Source organism: Chrysochloris asiatica, unplaced genomic scaffold (genome assembly GCF_000296735.1).
Source record: "Chrysochloris asiatica unplaced genomic scaffold, ChrAsi1.0 scaffold00052, whole genome shotgun sequence".
NCBI classification, from domain to species: Eukaryota; Metazoa; Chordata; class Mammalia; order Afrosoricida; family Chrysochloridae; genus Chrysochloris; species Chrysochloris asiatica.
In genome coordinates, this window is record NW_006408570.1 from 16,251,182 (window position 1) to 16,278,339 (window position 27,158).

The 27,158-nt window shown below is 35.8% G+C and overlaps 1 protein-coding gene across 3 annotated transcripts in view; it reads right to left on the reverse strand.

Moving 5' to 3' along the window:
* The window catches only part of EHBP1 (EH domain binding protein 1), a 529,253-nt gene that overhangs the window by 59,941 nt on the left and 442,154 nt on the right, over positions 1–27,158 (reverse strand). For 2 of the 3 annotated variants that reach the window (XM_006862972.1, XM_006862973.1), the window contains 5 exons: positions 16,859–17,006; positions 6,432–6,539; positions 3,175–3,299; positions 598–739; positions 341–447 (listed from right to left, as the gene is read on the reverse strand). In XM_006862972.1, coding sequence (XP_006863034.1) covers positions 341–447; positions 598–739; positions 3,175–3,299; positions 6,432–6,539; positions 16,859–17,006 — 630 coding nt within the window. The remainder of the gene's footprint in view (positions 1–340; positions 448–597; positions 740–3,174; positions 3,300–6,431; positions 6,540–16,858; positions 17,007–27,158) is intronic. The other variant, XM_006862974.1, reaches the window with a different exon arrangement.

Below are 27,158 nucleotides of genomic sequence, written 5' to 3' on the forward strand. Positions count from 1 at the left end.
GACTTTTCCCTCTAACTGCAGCTCCGCGGTATCTGCTATTGTAATAATTAAAATCCTCCTGGTAGATCAATACTAGAATCTCTTTATGGGAAGTGCCCTGATGGAAATGTCTCAAGGAAGCTGGGGCTGTGGAACTCTGAAAAATTCATTTTTTTTAATCTGACAATTATCACCACACTGCAGACTAATTCAACAGTGCACCCCTCTCACTCTGCTTTGAATGCACTGGAGATTGACATCTTAAAAAACCTAACATCTCATTTTAACAAATAAAGGCACTATTTCCACATACAGTTTGGAATTATCAGCAATCATGAAACCACACAAAAAATTAATATACATTAAGCACTTCATCTTCTGATGGCTTCCTCTGAGTTTCAGTTATCGCTGCCTTCTCCTCATTTCCTTTCTTTGTATCTTCCTGTATTGATCTCTGCCTTTTTATCTCTTAAAAAAAGGGAAAAGACATGTAAAATTATTATAAAGCTTGATATTTGTGTATTGAAATGTGGATTTACATTATCAGCTTTTTAATATATATACTGTTAAATGCTATTAAATCATAAGATGGTAAAACATTTAAAAAAGTGTTCCTACCTGGTCTATTCTCAACATATTGACTGAAAGACTGAAGCTGAGTTTTTCTGACTGTAGAATCCTTACTGAACACAACAGGATTTCTAAAACGTTCTGTTGCTTTTTGCATTCGCTCAGCCCGGAGTTCTTCTTCTGTGCCATTCTAAAAGTAAAACAATACATGGTAAGAGAGCCCTGGTCTTAGAAACATGAAATCTTACATTAGTAAGGCACTTCCACTGATTTAGGATAATGCTGACTTCCTAAAGTTGAAACTTTCTGAAAGCAAAAGAATTTCAAAGTGTTCTGAATAATTCAACTTTTAATTCTGTTGTTTGTAATGGAAAACTTTGGGGAACATGGTGTAAACGGAGGGTCGCTCCTGGTAACTTTGATTCGTTAGACCCTGTGAACCCTTGTGATACATACGCCGATGATATGTATCATTTAAAAGTCATGTTGCCTTCATCTACTCACCCCCACTATTCTGCTCTTCTATCAGTTTGTATAGTACCGCAGACTTGTATGACAAGAAGAACTAGTTTCTAATTTTATGTCCATTGAGATAAACCACTAATGCTGGATGAAGGCTAAAAGGTAGGATTATAATACTACCCCACTGCACTGCATTTCATCAGCTATAACTTTCCAAAGCCAGATTTGTAAGTAAGCCCTTTACAGCTAAGGAAACTACAATTATCTTTTCCAGGGCTTCCTATGTTAATACTGGTAACAAATTCAAATGGTTCTATCAACAAGAAATATCCCAGAAGACTGAACCACTGCAGTGTGTGGAAACTGCAGATACCGAGGTGCTGTGTACCAAACAAATATTTCATTTTATACCTAATCTTTTATTATTTTTATTAAGTGTTTTGAAAGTAAATAGGGAAAGGCTAAGATGCATGACTAATAGCTAAGCCTGCTGAATGCTGAAACTGGTTATCAAAAGCTACCAAGACTTTGCCCTTCCTCTGCATTGAGACAATCAGTAATGAGGGAGTCCTCCAATGGCCTATTCTCTAGCCTCAAGGAGGCCTGGGATACAGAATCCTCAAGGGAAGGTAACAGTTTATCCTTTTCCACAAACACAGAATGCCTCATTTATAAACGTGTAAACTGCATTTTATTAAAAAAAAATAAAAACCCAAATCAGCGCTGAAAGCTTCAAGAGAACAGATGGACTCTATATGTTCTTTACAAACAGCATTTTAAAAATCTTAAGCAAAAAGATCCATACAAAGGCAAGCTGTTTAAGGCACACCTTTTGTTGGAATAAGTTAAAAAATTACTACATAAGAGCTTTTTAGAAAGTGATAACAATGCCACCATATTTAAACAATTTCAGCGTAGAGATAAAAATACCTTTGTATCATTCTAAAAGTTATCTAATATATTTATCATGAACATCATGCTTATAATATATTAACTATGTAGCTAGGATCGAAACAATTTTTGCCTTTATTTACTTACATGTGAATTCTACTGTCATCATAATAACTGCCCAATGGTCTAAAACTCTAGTCTTTACCAAGATAAACAAATACAGCTAAATTTTTTTTTTTTAGGCTTGGCAACATGCTAAATATCAGTGTGATTAGCAGCAAATCCCATCTTAAGAAACCTTTTTATGACTAGGGACTTCTGCCACTTTACAAATGTATTCCTCTAAACCCACTAATTCAGTTAGCCTTTTCAATCCATTGTATTATTCTTAGGCCAGCTTCATTCTGCATTAAATCCACTGCAGAAAGCTAAATTGAACGCAAAAATCAGACCTGATCCAGGCTTCCTTTGTTCAAAGATAGAGACCAAAAGTCCTCTGGTGCTGCCACACACTTTCATCACCAATTTATAGAAACCGACAGTATAAGGGAAAAGCAATGAAAGTCATTGTTTTGGGACTTCAAAGCATCTCTGTGTTAGGGGAAGGAAATCCTTTCAGTCAGCAGGGCAGTCCCCATAGTCCGCAGGTGGGTGAAAAGTTATACAGGGCTAGAAGTGCCCTAAAGCTAGAGAAATATTAATGATATGATATGAGGAAGATGGAGGAAGGTATGGGTGGAGATCATATAAATAGTAAAAATGATATGATTAATAATATTTACATAATGTGACATTTTGTCTAAAATCCTACATAAAATTCATAATGGTACAAAATAGATCTAAATAGTTTAAAAATTTATATGCAATCACACACCATCTTCAGGTGTGACAGATTCTTATAAAAAAATGTTAAGTTTTAGTTCATCTAAGCAGGGAACAGGTTGAGGATGATAGAAAAATAAGCTAGAATTCTCTAAGCAATATTTTTCTTAGCAAGATATATTTACATATAGAATGCCAGAATAGTTTCTATATACCTTCTAAGTTTTATCTGAAATGTCAATTTAATAAATTTGAAGCAGCAATTTCTCTGAGGAAAAAAATAGTATATATTTACTGATTATCATATTGATATCTAATATTGGGCATTTAATAAATTCCTTTATCCTAATGTGAAGAATTTGGCAAGAAACTATCTTTAGATTATAAATACCAGTGGAAAGTAGAATAAATAGATATCAAGTCAAATATTTTAAACAAGTTAAAACATACCTTAATTTCTTGTGCTGAGCTTTCAGCTACAGCTTTCTGGGCAGTACTGGAGAGTGAATTTGCCACCTGTGGCTGACCTTCTAGTAGTTTCTTCAGCTTCAAGTCCACCAACTTAGTGTTTTGTTCTGTTAAGTGTGCAAATATCATGAATAGCTAAGTGAGATGCATTTAAATGTGTAGACGATCAATTTTAGGTGACATCATAAAATTATTACTCTATTTTAGAAGAAAAGGTTATTAGAGTTGTGAGATAGCCTATCAGATCAAACACATCCAGAATTCTTTCTACATATGTATTCCCCCCCCAAATCATTCCTCTTAAAAAATAATCAATATAGTCACTAAGGACTACTCAGTTAATCAACAGTTAATAGAAGCTATGCTTACCTGAAAACCTAAGCCTCCATGTAATATATATATATATATATTTTAATGTAATTTGTTGTAATTAACTGCCTAAGTTATACATAATAAAATAAGTTATTAAAAATTAGACATTTAAGAGAAATATTTGATTCCAAATGACACCGTTACAGCCTCTAATTACTCTAGTATGTTAAATGCTTAATAATATACCACATTAAAATACACTCCTAACATGATTCCAGATCATCAGGTACACACTGTTTGCATCATTTGAACCATGAATATATACCTAGCATATATATGCTTACAAATACCTTCTACTTAGAAGGCAGAAATAAAATACAGATGATCACATTTTTGTGACATAACAAACATGAACAGAAAGCAAAAATAAATAAAATGTGGCTAAGAGTTTTAAAACAAATAATTTCATATTATTTTTCACAAACGCACTAATTTTTACTGAAACAGTACATAAACAAATAGAAACACAAATAATTCTACTTAAATTCATTCTTAGCAACTTTAATAAAATGGTTAAAAGACATACCAACCATTTGATGAATGGTACTTTTCATAAAGATTAATAACTTTTCTAATTATAGGACTCTTAATAAATGTTATTATCATGACTTTCATGCAAATTGGTCAGTTTATATTGCCAGACTTCTCTTTTAACCAATATCTGATGAACTATGGTCAAATCAAGATAAAGATGAAATAATTTATTATTAAAACATTATGACTTTTATATACATATTAAAAAAGAATTTTGGGGAAAATAAAGCAAGGATAAAAATCATAATATATTCTATGTGCCTCTAGATTCTAGTTTGCATTCCCATTCTTATTGCCATGAAATACAGCAAAGAATTGAATTGGAAAACCTGTCCTACGTACATATCAACACTTTTTGTTATGCTTGGGAGTGGTAAGCAATATATTAAGTAACTCCAAACCAGAAGACTAAGGTGTGTTTTCTTTTTTGCCATACATAAAGCAGGAAGAGTGCTTTTAAAAACGGATGAGTCAAGTCTATTAGGTTAAAAATTTACCAACCTTTGAAGGTATTCCACAAAAAGGCTATAGCTGAAAGTAGAAATTTCCCTCACCTCACCTAAGAAATGGCTAATTTTTCCTGCCTTCATAATTTACTGTAAAATCAAGACACTATTATCACAGGTTTTATACTTCCATGAATTCAAGAAGGCTTCAATTCTACACTTATGGATGTCCTCAGCAGTAAAAGATATTACTAGTTCTGATAAAGCCTTTGGTGGTGGGGATGAGGCGAGAATTGGGATGAGGAGTGTGATGCGTAAGCAACAGCAAAATATTTTTCAAAAAGAAAAATCAAACGTACCTAAGTACTACAATATTTTAAATGGAAAGAACTGAAGAGCAGTCCTAATTTTTGGGTGAACACTTTTTAAAAGTCCTAAAATATCAGTATTCTCTTGGACTTGTACAGCTATAAACATATTGACTTCTTTCTAGTAAATGTATAATTGAATACTGGCCCATGAAGGAGCTATTGACAAAAGGGAATGGGTTGTCTTGGGAGTTCTTTATGTTTATGAAGACATTCGAAATCATGTTTTTATATCTCTAAGAAATAAAAACATGATTTCAAATGCAAAGAAAGCAGGGTAGCATTTCTGGGGCATGAAAAGGATGGAGAAAAGATGTCTGCTTTCACTCCTTGAGATTTTTATAGAAAACAATAAAATTAGGAAATTAGCCTCTTTAACTTTGGTGGTGGTTTTGTGCCCTGGAGTTGGTTCTGACTCATAAAGACCCTGTACAGGGTTTCCGAGGCTATAAATCTTTATGGGAGCAGAAAGCCTCATCTTTCTCTTGCGGAACAGCTGGTAGTTTCGAACTGCTGTCCCTGAGGTTAGCAGCCCAATTCATAACTGCTATGCTACCATAGCTCCTTTAGGTCCAGATAGTCTTAATTGCTATCAGAATTTAACTCAATAAGCATTTACGAAGCCCCAAATGTATACAAAGCTTTGGATTATCACTTGCTGCTGACTTATAAAGGCAATGCATATGGAAAGAACACTTACCAATTAAAAACCATCACCAAATATCTTTGGATTTTAATCAGAAACTTATGAAGGTCAATTATCAATGTGATTTACTGATACAAGATTTTTGATTTATAAAGTATAAGACTAACTTGGATTCCTGGTGTGGCACTGTAGGATCAGCACTGGACTGCGAACCACAAGGTTGGCAGTTCAAACTCACCAGCTGCTCCTTGGAAATCCTATACAGGGCTGCTATGAGTTGGAAACGACTTGACAGCACTTAACAACAACAACAACAAGACTAACTTAACAGCAATCTATACAAGGAGTTCTCAAATAAAGCATTTCTTGTAGAAGAATAATTTATTAGTAGTGATTTTTAAGTATTTAAAGGAAGCACAACATTTACAAAATAGTATTACAACCAAGATGACTATCAATTCTAAACTAAGTCAGAAAATCTGATCCATGGTTTAGGTTTACATTCGGCGTATTCTAGCTATACACTTCAACAAGGTTCATATCAAAATGTTTAAGTTGGGACAAAAGGAAGCAACTATTGTATGCCTAAAAGTTGTTTCATACAACATAAAATGTAAAAGTGAATCTTAGTTATAAGGGAACACAACATACAATTTGCTAGTCCATTTTTATTACTAAACTTAATATTAAGACTAAAATAAAATAACATAAAATTGATGGAAGGTGGATTTAGTGAAAAGATTTGGAAGGACATGATACGTAATAAAACCATAGAGAGAAATTATTATTATTAGTAGTAATGAGATAATAATAAAAATATAGCCATCAAGTCTGTCATGCACCAGGACACAAAACATTTGAATATGAAATTACCGGGAGTATCAAGGTCATTTTCTAAGTTAGTAAGTTCATCTCCACCTCCTACAACAAAGCCTTCAGGAATCTCCTCGTTATTATCTATCTCAATATTATCATTTTCATCTGTAGGAACATGTAGCAACAATGTTAGTATATTTCTACTTCATAGCATTTGTGCAAAACATTAAGGAGAAAAATTAGTATTTTAATAACAGTTATTCAAATCTAGGTGGGACATTGATAAGCAAGAATTCAGTTTTAAGTCACTTTTTCACTCTCGGATTAACATTTCTATTTGCTATTCATATATAAAAAATGAATTGCCATACCAAAGGAGATGCAAAGGTTTTGACAATTTGCCATGCGCTGTCTCTGAATCACTGAGCACATTGCGTCCTTATATTATAAAAGGTAATCTACTAGTAATGTTTGACAACAACACACAAAAATAAAGTTGGATTTCTGATGGTCATCACATGATTTTTTTTAAAATGCCATCTACATTTATAACTTTTACATCTTCATCATTTATTAGATACAAATGCATAAAGAAACCAATCATTCTTTATAAACTTATAACTCTATATCATTTGTAGGAAGATGTGAATGCTTTTATGCTACTAATAAATTATCATAAAAGCATTACACATAGAAGAATTGATAAGAGTGAGACAAGAGATAGCACCCTTATACAAAAGAAAGTTCAGAAACAACTAAGAAATTCTTGGAAGACCTAAGGTAAGGAAAAATTCTTATTACTCAAAATTTAAAAATGGAAATGAAAAAGTCTTCTATTTTCTATTTTTAATATCTTTAGAAAAAGGTTTACATCACAATTAATTTGGTCTTGGTTTTCACATTAAGAATTTATAGTATATATGTATAGGTAACACTGTGGCACATAGAATAAGCACTGGGTTGCTACATACAGGGTCAAAGTTCAAACCCACCAGTAGCTCTCAGGGTGAAAGATGAGGCTGCCTGCCCCCACAGATTTACAGCCTTGGAAACTCTATACAGTGTTGCTATGAGCTGGAACTGACTTGATGGTAGTGGGTTTGGGTTTTGGTGAAACTAGATTTATATACATACATTTTTTCCTTCATAAATTCTAGTGATACAAACTGACTAATTCTGAACGCTATACATTTCAAAAGGGATAGCAATAACGTGACTTGAATATTCAAGGTTTAGCTTTAAATTCTGTTGCTAACAGTGCATTTTTGAGAAATACCTGTCAAGCACTGGAAGCAGAAGTAACCCCTATAACTCTAAAATTTCTTTTTTATTAGGCAACTTTTATTAATAGGGAGATATTCAAAATTTTTCTAATTGAGAAGATGTAAAGTTCTAGGTTTAGCTCAATTCCTTAATATCTGTCACTTTTTCTATAGACACTTGTATTACATTTTTAACCAATGTGACTTCCAACTAAATACTTTTTATGAACATTGTTGTTGTTGTTGTCATTGTTGTTAAGTGCTGTTGAGTAGATTCCGACCCATAGCGACCCTGTATATGGTTTCCAAGGAGCAGCTAGTGAGCTTGAACCGCTGACCTTGCAATTCAAACAGCTTTGCAGTAGTACTACTAATAATGGTTAACAGTTATTGAAGGCATGCCATATAAAAAGAAAACCATATGAAAAATGCCCATATAGGAGGTTGGGATGAGTGCAGAGATAAAAACATCGCTAAATACTTTTAAAGAAATAGCTAAGGTGTTATACTTGACTACATCATTCAAATATAATCTACTGCGAGATCTGTCTAATCAAATGTGCTTAGCGCAATCTACTTGACTCAGTTCAAAAGGTGGGCATCTTCAACTTCATTATCCTTATAAATACTTCTCTAAATAATTTTGTGGTTTAAGTAAATGAGTCCCATATAGGTGTGGAGAATACTTCCTCAGTATTGCTCTGTGTTAGAGATAGTTTATTAAGTTTATGGGGGTCTAATGCAGTTCTGGCATCAGGATTGGAGGAAGACTCATTAACAACCTGCGATATGCAGATGATACAAATGACCTTGCTGAAAGAGAAGAGGACTTAAAACATTTACCGATGAAGATCAAAGAGCACAGCCTTCGGTACAGATTACATCTCAATGTCAAAAAATCCTCACCACTGGACTAACAAACAACATCCTTATCAACAGAGAAAGGATTGATGCTGTCAAGGACTTCATTCTTCTTGGATAAACTATCACACTCACAGAAGCAACAGTCAAGAGATCAGATGACGTATTGCATTAGGCAAATCTGCTGCACAGGAATTTTTTAAAGTGTTGAAGAGCAAAGATATTGGCTTGAGGACTAAGGTGTGCCTGACCCAAGCCATGGTATTTTCAATAACCTCATATGAATGCAAAAGCTGGACAGTGAGTAAGGAAGAATTGATGCCTTTGAATTATGGTGTTGGAGGAGAATACTAAAAGTGCCATGGGCTGCTAAAAGAACCAATAGATCTGTTTTGGAAGAAGTGCAGTCAGAGTGCTCTTTAGAGGCCAAGATGGCCAAACTTCGTCTCTCATACTTTGGACACATTGCCAGGAGGGAACAGTCACTGGAGAAGGACATCATGTTTGGTAAGATGGTCAGAGATAAAGAGGAAGACCCCCAACAAGATGGATTGGCCAGGTTGCAGCATCGATGGACTCAAGTGTGTCAAGAGTAGTGAAGTTGGCCCAGGATCACACATTGTTTAGCTCTGCTGTGCATAAGGTCGCTATGAGTCGGTGTCGACTCGATGGCACCTAACAACAACAACAACAGTGCAGTTCTGGAGTCCTGGGGTAGCGCTGTGGGTTAATGCGCCAGACTGTAAAGCCGTTTGAACTGCAAGGTCGGTGGTTCAAGCTCACCAGTGGCTCCTCAGAAACCCTATACAGGGTCGCAACCAATGTGACAGCACTTAACAACAACAGTGCAGTGCTGGTGTGGTGTTGTAGGATAAGCACTGGACTGGACTACTAACCACAAGGTTGGCAGTTCAAACTCACCAGCCACTCCTTGGAAACCCTATACAGGGTTGCTATTAAGTTGGAATGGACTTAATGACACTAACAACAACGCATTTCATTTTTATCAATCATCCTCCTTTGATGATCACTAATTATCTAGAGTAAAAGCACAAAATTTAACTGCTATTAATTTACTTATTTAAGAAACTTCGATTGTATACTGTGCTTGCAATTTGCAAAACATAGTGCTAAATGTCAAGGAGATACCAAGTTGCATATGAATTTATTCTGCATTAGAGGTATAAGGTTCAAGTTACTATACAGCCACTCCTTACTAATTGGAATGGTTAGGTTCCATAGGTCAGGTTGCTATGTGAAAATCAGTGTTATATGAAAATGCAGAATGACTGCATCAGATCACAGAATGAAGATGATGAAATCATGACTTAACTACCGAATTATATCATTAAGGTTGGCAGTTCAAACACACCCAGAGGTGCCTAGGAAGATTTGCTTCCAAAAGGTCACATCTTTGAAAGTCTTACAGAATAGTTCTACACTGCACACATAAGGTCATCATGAGTCAACAACTAACAACAAATAATAACACTATTCCCTTATGGTTTGTTTAGAATAAGATAATCTTCATTGAGACCCTAACATGCTCAGCACTGTGAGTTAGATTAATTTAACAGTAGTCTGTATAAGCAGTTTTCAACTAAAGTGTCTTATTGTCATCAGTTTTGAGGTATGTATAAAAATAACTTATTATTAGTAATAAGTACTATAAGTAATTAATGGCCATAAGCACTATGGCTTTTCTGAATTAGAATTAGAGCAGCTTCAACATTATTCCTATGCTGTTACTCTTGCTTACATTCTACTATACCTTCTATTATGAGAGAGAAGGTGGCCTAGGGATTATGCATGGGAGCGGACTACGCATGTAACATGAGGCTTCATGCAAAATTGCTGACATAAATGTCAAATGGAAGAACAGAAAAGCTGGAGGCAGGAAATCCAGATTGGAGACTATGTCTTGAGCTAAGTGGGGAGTGTAACTTGAAACAAAAGAATTTACAAGTGGGCATGGCAGGATTTGAAACTGATTGGGTAGTGAGTAGTGGAAGGAGGGATACTAAGGAGACAAATGGTGAAGGAGTACCCCAAATCAACTCTCTAGCCCAAATAACTAGATGGATGGCATTACCGTGAAAATAGCTAAGTCTGGAAATGTGTTCAGATTTGGGTACTTTCAAGTTGCAGTGATATGCAGAAAAGTGTGCCTCTTTTCACTACCCACTTACACAATGCCAGATTCCTATGTGATGTTAAACAGGTGCCATTCATTTTATTTCCCAGCTAAATGAAATCTCTATCTACACTGCCACTCTCCAGTAATGCTAAGCTGAGTGGGTTAACTCAATGTTTATATATGTATTGTTAACCTGAGATAAAAGGATTACTATTTGGGAGGGCAAGAGTAAAAATTGATCTCCTATATAGATCAGGTCTTCTTAAGAATGGATTTCCACTTTCTTTCCATTCATTGACTTTAGTTTTATGATGAATTCTTGAATTGTTTTCAACAGTTAGTGTTGCACATTTCTTAACACATGCTCTAAAAGCATTCAAGCAGAACTAAAGGGCATGTGTGTGTGTATATGCATAAATATATGTGTGAGTGTTTAAGAATCTAGATGTTAAAAATGATTCTTTACCACAGACTGGGGAAAAACTTTTGGCAATGACATATGAGACAAGGGAGTACTTTCTAAAATGTACAGAACACTTCAACACCTCAACAAGAAGACAAATAATCCAATTTAAAAATGGGCAAAGGGCATGAACAGACATTTTACCAAAGATGACATTCAGGCAGTCAACAAACATGACTCAAGATCATTAGCCACTGTTGTTGTTGTGAAGTGCTGTCAAGTCAGTTCCGACCCATAGCAACCCTGTATAAGGTTTTCGAGGAGCAGCTGGTAAGTTTGAACCGCCGACCTTGCAGTTCAAATGGCTTTGCAGTCTGGCACATTAACCCACAGCACCACACCAGGACTTCATTAGCCATTAGAGAGATGCACATTAAAATAATAATGAGATATCATCTCACCCCAGCATTAATAGCAAAGTTCAAAGAAACTCAGAAAGCAACAAATACTGGACAGGGTATGGAGAGACTGGGACCCTCCTATACTGCTGGTGGGGCCATAAAATGGTGCAGCCACTGTGGAAGATGGTAATGGTGCTTTCTCAAAAAATTGGAAATAGAAATTATGTATGGCCCAGCAAGCCCTCTACTTGGCACATATCCTTAAGAAATAAGTCATGACACAAGTAGGTATATGCCACCCATGTTCACTGAGGCACTATTCACAACAGCAAAAAGATGGAGACAGCCTAAATGCCCATCACCAGAAGAATGGTTAAAAAAAACTTTGGTATATACACACAATGGAATATTACGCAATGTTAAAGAATAATGATGAATCTGCAAAACACCTTGTAACAAGGATGAACCTGGAGGACATTATGCTGAGTGAAGTTAGTCAATCACAAAAAGGACAAATAATGTTTTAGACCACTGTTATAAAAAGTTAAGAAAAGGTTTTCTTGCTAAAATAAATATTCTGTGATAGTTACCAATGGAGGGAGGGAAGGGAAAATTATTCACTGAGTAGAGGATTATTGTTGTTGTTGTTGTTAAGTACCGTGGAGTCGGTTCTGACTCATAGTGACCTCGCACAGGGTTTCTGAGGCTGTAAATCTTTATAGGAGCGTAACACGCCTCATCTTTCTCCTGCAGAACTGCTGGTAATTTTGAATTGCTGACCTTGAGGTTGGCAGCCCGACTCGTAACCACTACGCTACCAGAGTAAAGGGTAGACACATGGTAACTTGGGTAATGGTGGTGGTGGTTATGTGCCATGGACTCATAGCAACCCTGTACAGGGTTTCGGAGGCTGTAAATCTTTACAGGAGCAGAAAGCCTCCTCTTTCTCCCACGAACAGCTGGTAGTTTCAAACTGCTCACCTTAAGGTCTGCAGCCCAATTTGTAACCACTATGCTACCAGAGCTCCTTTTGGGTGATGGGGAAAGTAGTATATAAAAAGGGGAAGGTTGGCCGAGGAAAGGTGTAAGTAGTGGAGACACAAGGAGGAATGCAAGAGTTAAAATGAATACAGGTAAATACTGTTAACTGATGGTACATGTAAGGGATTACAATCATTGTAATGAAACATATGATTTGTTGAATGTAAAATTACAAGATTTGCCAAATGTAAACTGATGATCTGCTCTGTGAAACTTTACTCAATTCACAGTAACAAGTTTTGAAAAAATAAAAATTAATCTTTATGGTTAAGCACTGAAAATTCAGTAGGTTTAACAAAGCAGAAAGGAAATTAGAGCTCCATTACACAACACAAATATTATCTTGTTAATAAAACTGAAAATCCATGTCTATTACAAATCATAGAAACCCTATAGGACAGAGTAGAATTGCCCCATAGAGTTTCCAAGACTGTATATCTTCACAGAAGCAGACTGCTACATCTTTCTCCCATGGAGCGGCTGATGGACTTGAATTGCTAACATTTTGGTGAACGGCAGAGCCCTTAACCATTGTGCTACCACGGTTCCTTATTAATGTTTTTGTTGTTAAGTGCTGCTGAGTCAGTTCCAACTCATAGTGACCCCATATAGGGTTTCTGAGGTTGTAAATCTTGATGGGAACAGAAAGCCTCATCTTTCTTCTGAGGTGCAGTTGGTGCATTCAAACCTATGACCATGTGGTTCGCAGTTCAGTGCTTATCCTACAAAGCCACCATGCTCCAAAAAATAAAAATTATCATAGGTAGGATTTTATTTTGACTCAATATATTTATGTAAATCTATTTGCTATAACTGACAACAGGTATTATGCAGGCACACAATCTTGTTCATAGACAATTTTTAAAAATTTTCCTTTATTCATTCAAAAAGCAAAACAAGGTACTTACTATCTATGCAAATGCCCATAAACCATTCACAAAAATTTAACATTTGTCCAAAATAAAAACCTTAGTAAATTGCCAAAACAGAAATTCAAGTCATATTCTCTGACCATAGTACCATAAAACTACAAACAAAACACCAAACTTTCCCTCAAACACCTCTGTCTTATAGGATCAATGCAATAAAGTGAATCCATGTTTGTCACTTAGTTAAAATGAGGATTTAAAAATAAGGCCATTATAGAGGTACAACTAAAAACTGACTTAGAAATTAAAAAAAAAAAAAAAAAAAAAGTAGTGCACTGCACTATCACTTGATTCTATAGCCTTACAATTATGTCAAATGGAGGAAAAGTAAAAGCTAGGACACGTGTGATTCAGTTTTTACACAAGAATTAGGCTATGCCTGACTGCAATATTTTCTGTGGACACCATGCATTTTCTGTGCACACCAAGAAGCTTAAAACACCTCACTTCAAACTTAGGAAGCTTATTTTCCTCCCTGAGACTGGCTGTTACTTGAGAACAACAAAATAAGCTAGCTTTTATATAAGCTCATTAAATGGAATGATCATAAAATGATCATGTTCAACACATTATTTTAATTATATCATTCTGTCCTTTTTTTTTTAACTATATCCCCTTCTTAGTTACTCTGGGCCAAAGTTTTCTGATCTACTTCTCCATCTAGGTTGTACCCAAATTATTTCTCTCTCCTTTCACTCTGTTCCCCAGAAAAACTGCCTCTGTCAGATCAGATGATTCCCACTAGACATTGGGACACTAATTTGTTAATTCTTTACCCTGATTTACCCACTTCACATGGGCATTCTTCATTTAAGAGTTAGACTCTTGGGAACTAGATTGAATTTCTAATTTGCTACAATGCAAGGGTCAGACAAGAGGCCAAACCTAGCCCCCTGCCTTTTTTTGGTAAATAACAGCCATACCCATTTGCTGACATAGCATCCAAGGCTGTTTCCCTGATGCATACAAGGGAAGAGGTAAAGCAGCTGTGATAAGAGATATATAGCCTACAAAGCATAAAATATTTATTTGGACCCTCTACAGAAAAAATTGTTAAGTGGTAGGCACTGCTCAATGATAAATGCTTACGTATAAGTGGCTGAATTTTGGGCAGGAATTTTACCCTCTCCCTTTTTCACTCCCAGCCTCACTAGCTTCAACTTAGACCTTGAGGCCAAAGTAGACTGGATCTGATCCAAATATCTTTATGAAAAGAGGTCAGTATCCACCTTTGAGAACAAGAAATAGGCCTGCTCCATCTATTGTATGTCAGCCTTAGCTCAACCTCAGGCTTCCAACATCCAAAGTAAGGCATGTCTTACAGGAGAAGTGGATGGACCCTGGCTACATTCATATCCTTAGGATATAGATTCAGTAGTTCTCATAAGTCATTGTCAAACTCTCTTCATCTCAGCTGGCTTTCCCCATTCTAATTTACACACCTTTGCTAGCTCTCCAGATGCAATCCTCATTTCTCCTTTACTTTGTTGGCTGTTGAATGTTTCAATTCAGATCTCTGATTTCCCTAATTACCAAACAGGGAAGCTACCTATTCTGTGGGTCCTAAAACTGACAAACTGTTTCCTAGTCTAGTTTTGGCTTGGCCTCAATTGGGGGTTCGATTATAGATACAAGACCAACTACATAGTTCACCATCAATTTAAAGCCTTATTAAAGCTTGCAATACATTTAGTACTGCTATTGGAACACCACTGGGAAAACTAACTAAATTAAGAGATAGTAGGTTTATGTCCATCCTATTATTACTCTTCACCTCCACTGCTTTATGATGCCATATGAAGGTGGCATTAGTAGTGTTAAGACAGTCTGTCTTGGGGAAAAATATGATAAAGGAATTGAGGGTTTTCTATCATCCATAGATAAAGGAGGACGACTCCTAACACTTACTTAGCTAATCTAGAATTTTTAAATAAGGTAAGTACCTTGTTATTAATGATAAAGTAAAGCAAATTATTACAGCATTATAAAAATGTAGCTGTGAGTAGTCAGGGATGCTATATAAAACTGTAGTATAGAAACAGTATAGAAATTGCAATGGGAATCCTAAATGACAGGCACTGAAAAAATAAGATGAAGGATTTAACTAACATGTATACATTCTTAAAAAGACCACAGGGATAGATGCATACTGTTTGGGGTAGAAACTTTCAAATTTATGGATGGAAGGCTAGATGCTATGAGCATTTTTTGTTGTTAAGTACCCTTGAGTTGGTTCCAACTCATAGTGACTCTTTATAGGGTTTCCAAGGTTGTATATCTTTGCAGGAGTAGACGGGCTCATCTTTCTCCCATGGTTATGGACATTAGATGAAGTCAATTAAAATTTATGGCAATATGTTTGCCTTTACTTTGAAGAAAATTATCATTAACCTAGAAACAGCTTATCTACCTGAGGTCTTATTTGAGTATTCACTCTTCAGGGTAATCTTAATAGCCTGAGATAAAGTTAGGACAAGTACCTGACATGTTTTGACAGATAATTATCTTTAAAAGGAAAGAAGAAAATACAGATGCTTAAATTGAGTTGCAAAATCAAACATCTCTTCAATTATACATTCTTGTCCTAACATAAAGTTAAGAATCATTTTCAATATAGACACTGAAGAAGATCCTTATAGAGTAAGGAGACTAAGAAGCTGACATGGGACTTATTCATTTGAGTAACCCTGGCATGAATATGTTAATTGATGTACGGAAGTTCACTTTGAAGTATTGTAACTAAAATTATAATGGTAGGATATTAAACAATAAGCTGTGTCCAGTCAATGAAAACTTATTCTGCCAGGCTATAAAGCCAGAACATCTTTGAAGTTACTTTCTAAAGATCAGCTTCAAAGTGAAAATCCTTCATTCTAAAACTCACCATTTAGACGTTGAAGACTTGATTGCAATATATGTACTTTTTTTTTTTTTTTTTTGAGTCGGTACCAACTTGATAGCACCTAACAACAACAATAATACAATTAAGGGAAGTCCTGGCAAGGCACCATAGGATAAGTACTCAACCTCAAGGTCTATTTGAAACACAGGTTGGTGGTTCAAACTCACCAGCTGCCCTGAGGAAACCCTATACAGGGTTGCTATGAGTTGGAACTGACTTGATGGCACTTAACAACAACAATAATACAATTAAAGAGGCAGCATGGTGTATCACAAACCAAGGTCTGTATAAATTTTCTAAAAAAGCAATATTCTAAGAAAGTATTTCTTGAATTTCCAATAATGAAGCCAAAATTTTGATTTGGAAAATAGCAACACTTATCATCTTGATTTACTATGCTTCCTTTAGGTTTTCTTCAGTGTTATCAATAGGTTAGAAACTTTATGTATTTGATGCAACATTTTTGAAGTAAGAATAAAAAGTCCCAAAAGGTTCACTGTAGATTTCTGGGTTGTCTGTAGAATATGATACAAGATTCTTTAACTCACCTCCAGATGCCTTTGACCTTTCTTTCAACTTTTCTGCAGCCATTTCACCATAGCTGGGAAGTTCTGACATCTTCACTCCAGATCGAGCTTCTGCTATTAGCTGACGAGCTCTCTCTCTCAGCTGCCGACGTCGCTCTTCATCTTGCTGCTAAGATATATTGAACAGTTGCCAACTCAGTAATTGACAGAAATGCAATTTCATTTTCAATCTGATCATCATGATAGTAACCAGTTTACAGCATGGTGCTTTGCCCACATTATAAATAGGATGCTCTATATCAGTTGGATGTCACACCATTTTTAAAAGACATCCTAGGATCAGATTATTTTTTAACATTTACAAATTATTGTACTAAAATGTCCATTAAAAATTCAAACTAGCTCTTAAAGAATGTTTGGCAATACAGATTACTAAGAAAATATCAGAAACTATTTTTAACAAAATAATCAGGCTTCTTATAGAAAAGGGACATAATTCCAACAACAGAGTTTCAATTAATATATTCTTTAAGAATAGAATTTAACTTGCTATTTTCTAATAAAAGCATAGAGCACTATGCTCTTATTTATTTTCTTTGATAGCACAAAATGCTGCTTGACTATATGGATTAAATATAGAAAACGTAAGTATTTTTAGAGGACCTGGAGTGGTGGTAGGGATAGTATATCAGTTATACAATTCTGATTTTTAAATGAACAGTAGTAGTAACTCAATAGTGCTATGAAATCATATTTGATAGCTCTCTCTCCCCCAAGACGCATATTAAGAAAAGTGTAATCTAATGTGGTTTCTGATATTTAAAACTAAAAACTTGTTAAGTGCTACTGAGTCAGTTCTGACTATAAACTACAGAAAATTAAATAACTAAAATTAGTCTACTTAATAAAGATCATTATGAATCACAATTAATCAATGTGAATCTCTTTATAACCTGGAAGAAATATAAAAATCAGACATTATTATAACAAATCAAAGCTTGTAATAATTTAGTCTCAACATAACTTTGTAGGTTTATCTCCTCTTAACATCCCCAATCTCTATAAAATTTCACATTATTTATATAGAATTGCTTGCATCATGTAGTTTCATGCATCTGTAGCTTTGAATGTCATTTCTTCTTCATGAAGTATTCTCTCAACCTATTTAACTTCTACTCATTCTTCAAAGTTCAGTTTAAATTCACTAAACCTTTCCTGACTACCTTTTCCTCCTCCTGGTGAAATTAAGCACTCCTTTCTCTATTTTACTATAGTGCTGTATTGATTTGCTTTTTAAAACAGTAACTGTCCAATTTACTTCATCTGGGCAGATGACTCATTCCTACTAGAATTCAGTTACTTGAAGGTATGTGTTACCTTTGATTTATCTTTGTACCTCCGGTTCTTACTACACACCCTGGCACCATGCTAGGTGCTATAAAAGAATTCACCATGAATAACTTAACTGTATATGCTTTCAAAATAAAGGTTACAATATACAGGGAAAAATAAAATTGCCACTCTAAAAAATAAGTACAGAATCATGGTGTGGCACTGTAGGATAATGCACTAGACTGCAAGGTTGATTTGAACCACAAGGTCGACAGTTCAAACTCACCAGTCACGCCTCAGAAACCCTAGGACAGGGTCGCTGTGAGTTGCAACAGACTTGACGACACTAAATGACAACAACAAAAAGGATAAGCACAGGACTGCTAACTGCAAGGCTGGTGGTTCAAACCTACCAGCTCTTCCTTGGAAACCCAATACAGGGTTGCTATGAATTGGAACTGACTTGATGGCACTTAACAACAACAACAACAATGTAGAGGCATGTATCAAATGCTGCAAGAGATCAAAAGAAAATTTTTGGCTAAAGAGTAAACAGAAGGCACCATGGTAATTTTTTTTTTTTTTTAAGTTAAGCCTGAAGAATGAGTAGGATTTGGATGAGTAAATATGAGGTTGTGGAATAGGTGGGTTAGTATGAGAGACTGGGAGGTAGGGGCAGTACAAAGAAAGACTGACAAGAAAGTACATTGGGGGAAATGAATGTAGTCTAGTTTTGTTGAGCAAAGAGCAAATAGTGATAGGTCAAGACAAGTCAGGAAAAACTGCTGAGCAGATAGTTTTAGAAGGCTATGTATGACAGGGTGAAGTTGTCTAGACAGTGGGGGGGCAAATACACAGTTTCTGTTTGTTTTCTGTCATTGCTGCTGTTGTTTTTGTCTATGAGAATGATCAACAAAAGGTGTATCTGAAACAATTAACTTGGTAACAATGCAGAAGATAAATGGGATTGGAAAAAGGCTTTCCTTGGGTTCATGAGAGTTGGGAGTTGTAGTGAGATCAAGGACCCGAATGGTAATAACAAGAACAGAAAGAAACAAGCATTAAAAAAAAAAATAATAATAATTCCAGGTAAAATCGGTACCTGTAACAATTCTTAGTAAATGATTAGACGTGGAAGAGGAAATGGTTATTACGAAGTTTGAAATCTGGGCAACTAGCAGAATTGTGAGATAAATTAGGAAAATAGAAAAGTTCAAAAGACCTACATGAATGGAGAGAGAAGTTTGGGTAAGACAGGCTGAGTAAGACAGGCTGGGTTTGAAGGGCTGGCAGGACTTCTAAGAAGATGTTAGTAAGTAGTTGGAAAAGTGAAACATCATACTAGACTGTGAGGTCAGAAACATAAATAAGTTTTAGAATGATCAAATTGTGATTACAGACTGATGCTAAAGTTACAGGAATAGATGAAAACATCTGAAGATATACTACAAAGAGAAAGGCTGCCTACTGACTAAAATGTAAAAAAAATCTATATTTAGATAAGGGGAGGACAAAGGAACTAAGAAAGGGTAAGAGAACTAGAACACTGATATATCATGAGAATCACAAATGAGACTTTCAAGAAAAAAGGCATTAATCAACTACAATAAATGTTAGAGGTTAATGAGTCTGAAAACTTACAGACAGACAATCAAACTTGGTGAGCAGTGCCACAGAGATAGGGGTAGACAAGAACTAGATGGGTGGAGCTCAAGTCTAAGCAATTCTTTCACAAACTTTGAGAAGGCTAGAAAGAAAGCTGTCAAAATTAATGGGGGTAGATTAATAGGGGTGTTAAATGAACCCAAGGACAAGCTTGAAACTCCCAGTAGACAAATTGGGACAATTTCAGTATCAAAAAGAACAATGACTGCAGTGAATTTAATCAATGAAATCATACATTGAATCAATGAAAATTCATGAGTTCATTATGATATTCAAAAAGTACAAGAATGGAAAAACTCATTTGTTACCATTTGAGGCAGCTTTTAAAGTAACTTGTGAAAATTAGTAATTAAAGGAAAAGAATCAAGCAATTATCTTGTCTTTCCAGTAGGCACTGAATTTTAGGGAAACTAAATAGTCCCAGCCAATGAAAGAAAGCTTTACTTTACAAATAATGCCAGCTAATAAATGCAAAAGGAATGACAGAATTATAAAAACATTATTTTGCAAATCATAATGAAATGATTGATTCTGGCAAAGATTGTCAACTGTTATTAAAGCTCCTACATAAATGTCTGATGGGGAGCTAGACATTCATATTATGCTTTGATACACTGTATTTCCCCAGACTGCTGCAACAATCCCTCCCATTAGACACGAATTCTGTTATGACTGTGCCACTCCCTCTCCTCCAGATGTGGAATCTAATCCATCTCCCCTTGAATCTGGGTCAACCTTCTTGACTTGTACATAATTAACAGAATGTGAAGGGTTGCTGGTGATTTCCAAGGCTAGGCTAGAAAGACCTATACTGCCCTTCAGTCTACATGTCTCTTGAAATTCTTGCTTGCGGTCCTCTCACTGGAAACTGAGCTGTCATGTTGTGAGAAGCCCATGTCACATGTTGGAGCTCTAGTGCACAGTTCTAGCAGAGTTCAAGTTTGAATCATGCCAGCTCAGGTGCCATACATGTGAATGAGGATCCTCCAGCTGACGTCAGTCTGCAGCCATTTTGAGTCACTCAACTGTTCAAGTCATCTGAGCTGCTCCAGAGAATGTGGAGCAGAGAAGAGGCATCCCCACTGTTACCACAGAATCTGTGAGCATGGCAATAAGACTTGCTTCACCCCCCCCCCTGCCCCCCCCCGCCCCTTTTTAACACCACTAAGTATGGAATGGAGTTCTGATATGACACTGTGGGTTAATGTGCTGGACTGCAAGGCTGGTTTGAACTGTAAGGTTGGTGGTTCAAGATCACCAGTCACTCTTAGAAACCCTATATAGGGTCGCTATGGTTCAGAACCAACTCAACGACACTTATCAACAATAAGTTTGGGATGGAATCCTGGTGTGGCATTGTAGGATACACACTTAACCCTAAGGTTGGTTTGAACTCCAAGGTCGACAGTTCAAACTCAACAGGGTCACTGTGAGTCGAACCAACTTCACAGTACTTAACAACAAGAAGTTTGGGGTGGTCTGTAATATAGCAGTAGTAATTGGAACAAACTCTTAAATAACACACTTTCTAGTTCAAAGTTATAAGCTAATTGTAAATGGAGGGATCAGAGTGTTAATACCTAATCTAGTGATCAGTTTTAGTATCACTAATGTTGGGTCCTGATGTGGCAGTGTGGGTTAATGTGTTAGACCACAAGGTTGGTTTGAACTGCAAGGTTAGCAGCTCAAGTTCATGAGCTGTTCCTTGGAAACCTTATATAGGATCACTATGAATCGGAATCAACTCAATGGCATTTGACAACAACACAATGTTGGGTCAATAAAATATTATGGGCTTTTTTCTTTTTATGTGAAGTCTAAGAAGTGTACATTATGAGGGGGTTTCAAAAAGTTTTTGGAAGAATGGAATGAAAAGATAATGGAAATTTTCCATGAAATTTTTGAAGCCTCCTTCTATTTGTTGTTGTTAAGTGCCGTCGAGTCGGTTCCGACCCATAGCAACCCTGTACAGGGTTTCCGAGGGTGTAAATCCTTATGGGAGTAGAAAGCCTCATCTTTCTCCCGTGGAGCGGCTGGTAGTTTCGAACCGCTGACCTTAAGGTTCGCAGCCCGATTCGTAACCACTACGCTACCAGAGCTCCTTCTATAGTCTAGCCAAAATGTTTAAGGTGAATCCAGTAAGTCTTTTGATTGAAGTTCCAGTTAAGAAGAAGTACAGGAGACAGGAAAACATGCTAAATGACACAGTAAAGAAGCAATCAAACAAATGCTGAAGGTAGGCTATTCAGGACAACTGACCTGACCGCTTTAACAAGTCACAGCTATGAAAACAAATCAACCAACCAATGTACAACAACAAACAACCAGTCAACCACCATGACAAACAACAAAAGTACAATGTATAGTCCTGGATTGATACAGGTTTTGAAAAATCAGCTATGAAGGACATTGAGGAGTCAGTTAGATAAAACTGAATATGATCAAAGAATTAAAACAGAAGAAATGTAACTTGACTGTTTACAGAATAGTATGTACAGCAATGACCTTATCTTACCATTTTGGCAAACCAAATATTCATGTAAATATGTATGCACAGAATTTTAAAGGGTACACACAAAGTTGTCATGGTGAAGATCTTTGGTTGTGGAAATATGGCACTTTGTTATTTTTATTTGCTTGCATTTTCGAATTTTCTACAAAGCATACATGTTACTTCTGTAATAGAAATTATTTATAAAAAAAGAATCTTGAGGGAAGGAAGGAAAGAGATGAGATTGTAGGATATAGTGGAAGGGGCAAAGGAAGAAAGAGGTCTAATAGATTCAGTGGAAACTTTCTTAATATTTGGAGGCACAAGCTTATTTATAGGTGGAGGAACAGCAGGTAGTGGGCAGGGCTGGACTGGAGATGCAAGAATAATATACAGACATACTTAGTTCACGGTATTTCTGAACCTGAAGAATATAACTAGGAATAAAAACAGAAATGCAAGTTTGTTGATAATAGTGATGGTTGTTGCTATTTCCTGAGCTTTTATGCGCTACACACTTTATATGCACTATCTCATTTAATTTTCACAACCTTCTTTCTAACCAATGAAAATATTTAAGCTCAGAGTCACAAGATCACATAGTTAGAACAGATCTGTTTGACTCTAGAGCCCTTCCTCTTAGCCATCAAGGAATTTGATCCCTAAATTGTCAAATTATATGACTAACTGAGGAAAATTGAGCTTTTACTAAACTTTCATCTTTCAAATTTAAGAAAAGTTAAGAGCACTAATAAAAACCATTATTTGATATGCCTCAGGCAACTAGGTTTCAAGTAAGTTCCACTGCATGAATAATAAATTGTTGCAGAGCTGGAATTTCTGTGATTCAAACTAAGATGAAGTGGTTTTAGGTCATCTTAACTGAGTTAAAATGAAATAAATGATTCCTGAATATGAAAGGGGAACCTTTTTCTTTTTTTCTCCTCACAGGCGATTCACCTCCCTTCTCTCCAAATAATACTGCCCTGCTGCAGCTGTTTCTGAGAGCTTACCAAGAGTGCAATTTAAAGCAGGGAATCATTAATAAAACTAACTCTAAATACTAATTAGGGATACTTTATCAATTTCTATGTAAATTGTTTGTTTGTACCTATTTACCCATCATTGTTCTCTATACAATAGAAAAAATGCAAATGAACAAATCAGAATGCAGCCCTAATGGGACTTTCTGTTTATAACCATTAGCCCAGAGGTGTGCTGTAATTCAATTCTCAAGTAGCAAGATTTAGCCTCATTAACAGACTGCAAGGGCAGGTTACAACTCATAAAACCCTATAGTAAACAAAGTTTATGGACACAGCACAAATTCTTGAGCCTGATTGACAGAATTCTAGTTCTCTATCAGATTGCCTTGATTTACTTTTCTACTAATGTCCTAACACCACAGAGACAATTTTGCTTGGGCCTAGAACTCTCCAGTGGGATGGCAGATCTGCATTGTTTGTTTTCTCACCTTTTAACTTCCCTTAAGACAAAGAAAAACAACTGTGAAAATAAAAGTTAATTGTTAAGGTCACAATGGAAAAGACTGTAACTACAGCAATCAATTATGCAACCAATTTTAGCTTAATGGACAGTATTAATTTCCAAGTGTATGAATTTCCAGATTCATCATAAATAAAATCACCTCATTTTAACAAGCATGACCCATGAAAAGCTGGGTTTTGCAGTGATTTAAAGATTAAATAGCAACAAAGTCTATGTTTTTTTGTTTTTGTTTTTTTATTTAACTCAAAACAACCAAAGTGCTTACATCCAGGGAATAAATGATCAGAAAGGAGTGATGATGATGATTTCATTAATTTTGTACAGCATTCAGTACACACTGTTCAAATATAAAGGTAATGACTACTTCTGACAATAATGGTTTCCCTATCAATCCAAGTGTAGAAATGTGTTTTTATTTGCTTTGACCATTGAAAGGAGGGCAGTGACTCATAGCTGAAAATTATCTATTCATTAGTCTGGTGGGGGAAAAAAGTAATATTCTCACTGGAGTGTAAGCCAACTTATAAGACTACTGTTATTAAAAAAGCCACTTTAAAATTTTGATTCATAGGAAAACTATCTTTCATTTATCTTTGTGGTCTAAATAAAATGAATGTCTAAGAATGGGTCTACTGACTTTTACTTGTGCAGTAATGTAGGAAAAGCACTGAACTGCTAACCACAGGGCTGGAAGTTCAAACTCACCAGCTACTCCTTAGAAACCCTATACTTGACTGCACCTTATAACAACTATGGAGTCCTGGTGAGGTACTGTGTGTTTGTGAACTGGACTGCAAAGTCAGTAAGAACCATAAGGTAAGAAGTTCAAGCTCACCAGCAGCTCCTTGGAAACCCTATACAGGGTCCCTATGGTCAGAATTGACTCAACCGCACTTAATAACAACAACAGTTATGAAAAGCCAGAACCTGTGTAAGGTGGAAACCTGTCAGAGATGGAGAATCCAACTATTTTCTACTAAAATAAGCAAAGCACCCTGTCAAAGGCAGAAAACTTGCAAGACTCAAAAAATCAGGAGTCCTGGTTGAGTTCTGGCTCTCATAGGTTTCACTGTATTTGTTATTATTTAGTCCATTGGCTATCATATACTACCATACAAGGACCCTCACTGTATTTGGGGTTGTGAAGTGCTGTCCAGTCGGTTCCGACTCACAGTGACCCCAAATAGGGTTTCTGAGCAGTGGCTGACCTTGTGGTTAGCAATCAAGTGCTTATCCTATAGAGCCACACCAGGACTCTCTAACAGTATTTGTTGTTGTTAAGTGCCCTCAAGTCCATTCCAACTCACAGTAACCCTTTATACGGTTTCCAAGGAGTGGCTGCTGAGTTTGAAACACTGACCTTGCAGTTTAAACTAATCACGTAGTCCAGTGCTTTAGAGTTAGATATTTAGAGTTATGTAGGGCAAATCTGGAGTCCTGGTGTGGCACTGTAGGATAAGCAATGGGCTGTTAACAGCAAAGTTGTCAGTTCAAACCCACCAGCCACTCTTCGGAAGCCCTATCTATACGGAGTTGCTATGAATCAGAACCAACTCAATGGCACTTAACAACAAGCTAAATCTAAAAATGGATGTATTCTTGGTAGGGTTTTTTGGAACCTGTGTTTCCAGGAGGTCTTCTTCTCCAAGTCCATTTTTTAACAAGTTATAACAAATTTCTGTGTAAATAAAGTTGTGTGCCCAGTGCACTGTTTTTACATGTGATGTCTCATTTACTCCTCACAACTCTCTGAGGTAGCTACTATTTGGTAGAAACTGAATCCCATGCTTAAATACACTGCCCAAGGTTACATACCTTATAAATGGCATAATAATTAAAATCCATGTTTATCTGATTTCAAAGTCCTTGTCCTATCTATTACATCACTGTTGTACAGAAGATTTTTCTGCAGCCCTACCTTTATTCTGTATGTGTTTTGTTTTACTTTTTAATCACAGTTCTTTACTTATACAAACCAGGTTCACTTCTCCTTTGTGCTACTAAATACAGAGAGGTGGCAAGAAACTAGCTTGTTTAGATTTATTTAAAATGTAGACACCTGACTTTAAATTATACCCCTTTAGAAAACTGCTGAATGTACCACCTTTAAGCTTTGCTTTTCTCTTTGCTACCACATCTTCAGGAAAAGGTAAAGTCCGCTTAGGGTGCAGAAAGAGCCTGTGTTTCAATTAAAAATATTCAAGTATGGAAGATGAATCAGAACTAACCACTTTGGACATACGCTGAAAAATATTTAGCTCAGGATATGTTCAAGTTACTATTTTTCTTATCATTCTGAAATGGTCTACAATCTGTTATAGATAGATGCACAAGTAAAACTTGATAATTTAAGGACAAACTCTTCAAGAATAAGTAATGTAATTCCTTGTTTCCTTTCCATAAAAATGTATTGGTATGCAATTTTTATATTTCACAGTTCACCGACATCTAGGCAAGCTTTCTTCCACTGCTTCAATGGTGCTACTTTTAATTTTATCCTCCTTAGTCGTAGTAATTAAAGTGATCAGCAGTGGCATCCCAGAGGCTTTGACACAGCTACAACCCCCTAGCAGACTTTTGCTTTTAAGGTGAAGGGGAAGAAAAAGACTAGAGTTTCATTTCACAGAGAACAAGAAAATCAAGCTTCTCCAATTCTCAACTTTATTCAATTGTTCTTTCAGCAGCCTTTGGATCTTAGGAATCAAATAAAAATGGCTGCCATAGGGGGTCCTTTTTATACTTGCCGCAAATGTCACCAACTGACATTACTTAGTCAAGAAAAAAACAAAACCCAAAAAACTAATGCCATTGATTTGTGAAGGTGAATTAGAACATGAGAAAGTGTCAGTGTAGCTGCTGAGATCATTACCCACCCAAGGATATCATTCATAATATTAGAATATGTTTATTCAACTAGTGGAAAAAATAGATTGAGAAGTCTTTCTATTTAAGATCTCTATGTCTATATATGTCTGTATGCTTTGAAGAAAAAAGATTTAATAAAATTTTGAAAATGATATTATTTTGAATAATGCAGTATGCGTCCTGACCCTTTGCTACACTGTTTAAGTTATCCTATTTCTAAACACACACACACACAAAACCCAAAAACCTTAATTCCATATCCTTTCCCTCCCTTAACAGCACAATAGTTTGTACTCAATTGTGATGTCTTCAATGTTTCATACTTAGTAAATGGACTTCTATTAACTGGGATAAATAAATGTTAACTCATCAAGAAATGAAAAGGGGGGAGGCTTGATACTACTAATATTTCATAGGATTCTGTTTCCAAAATGGTCCATGAAATTCCTCAATTTTGTA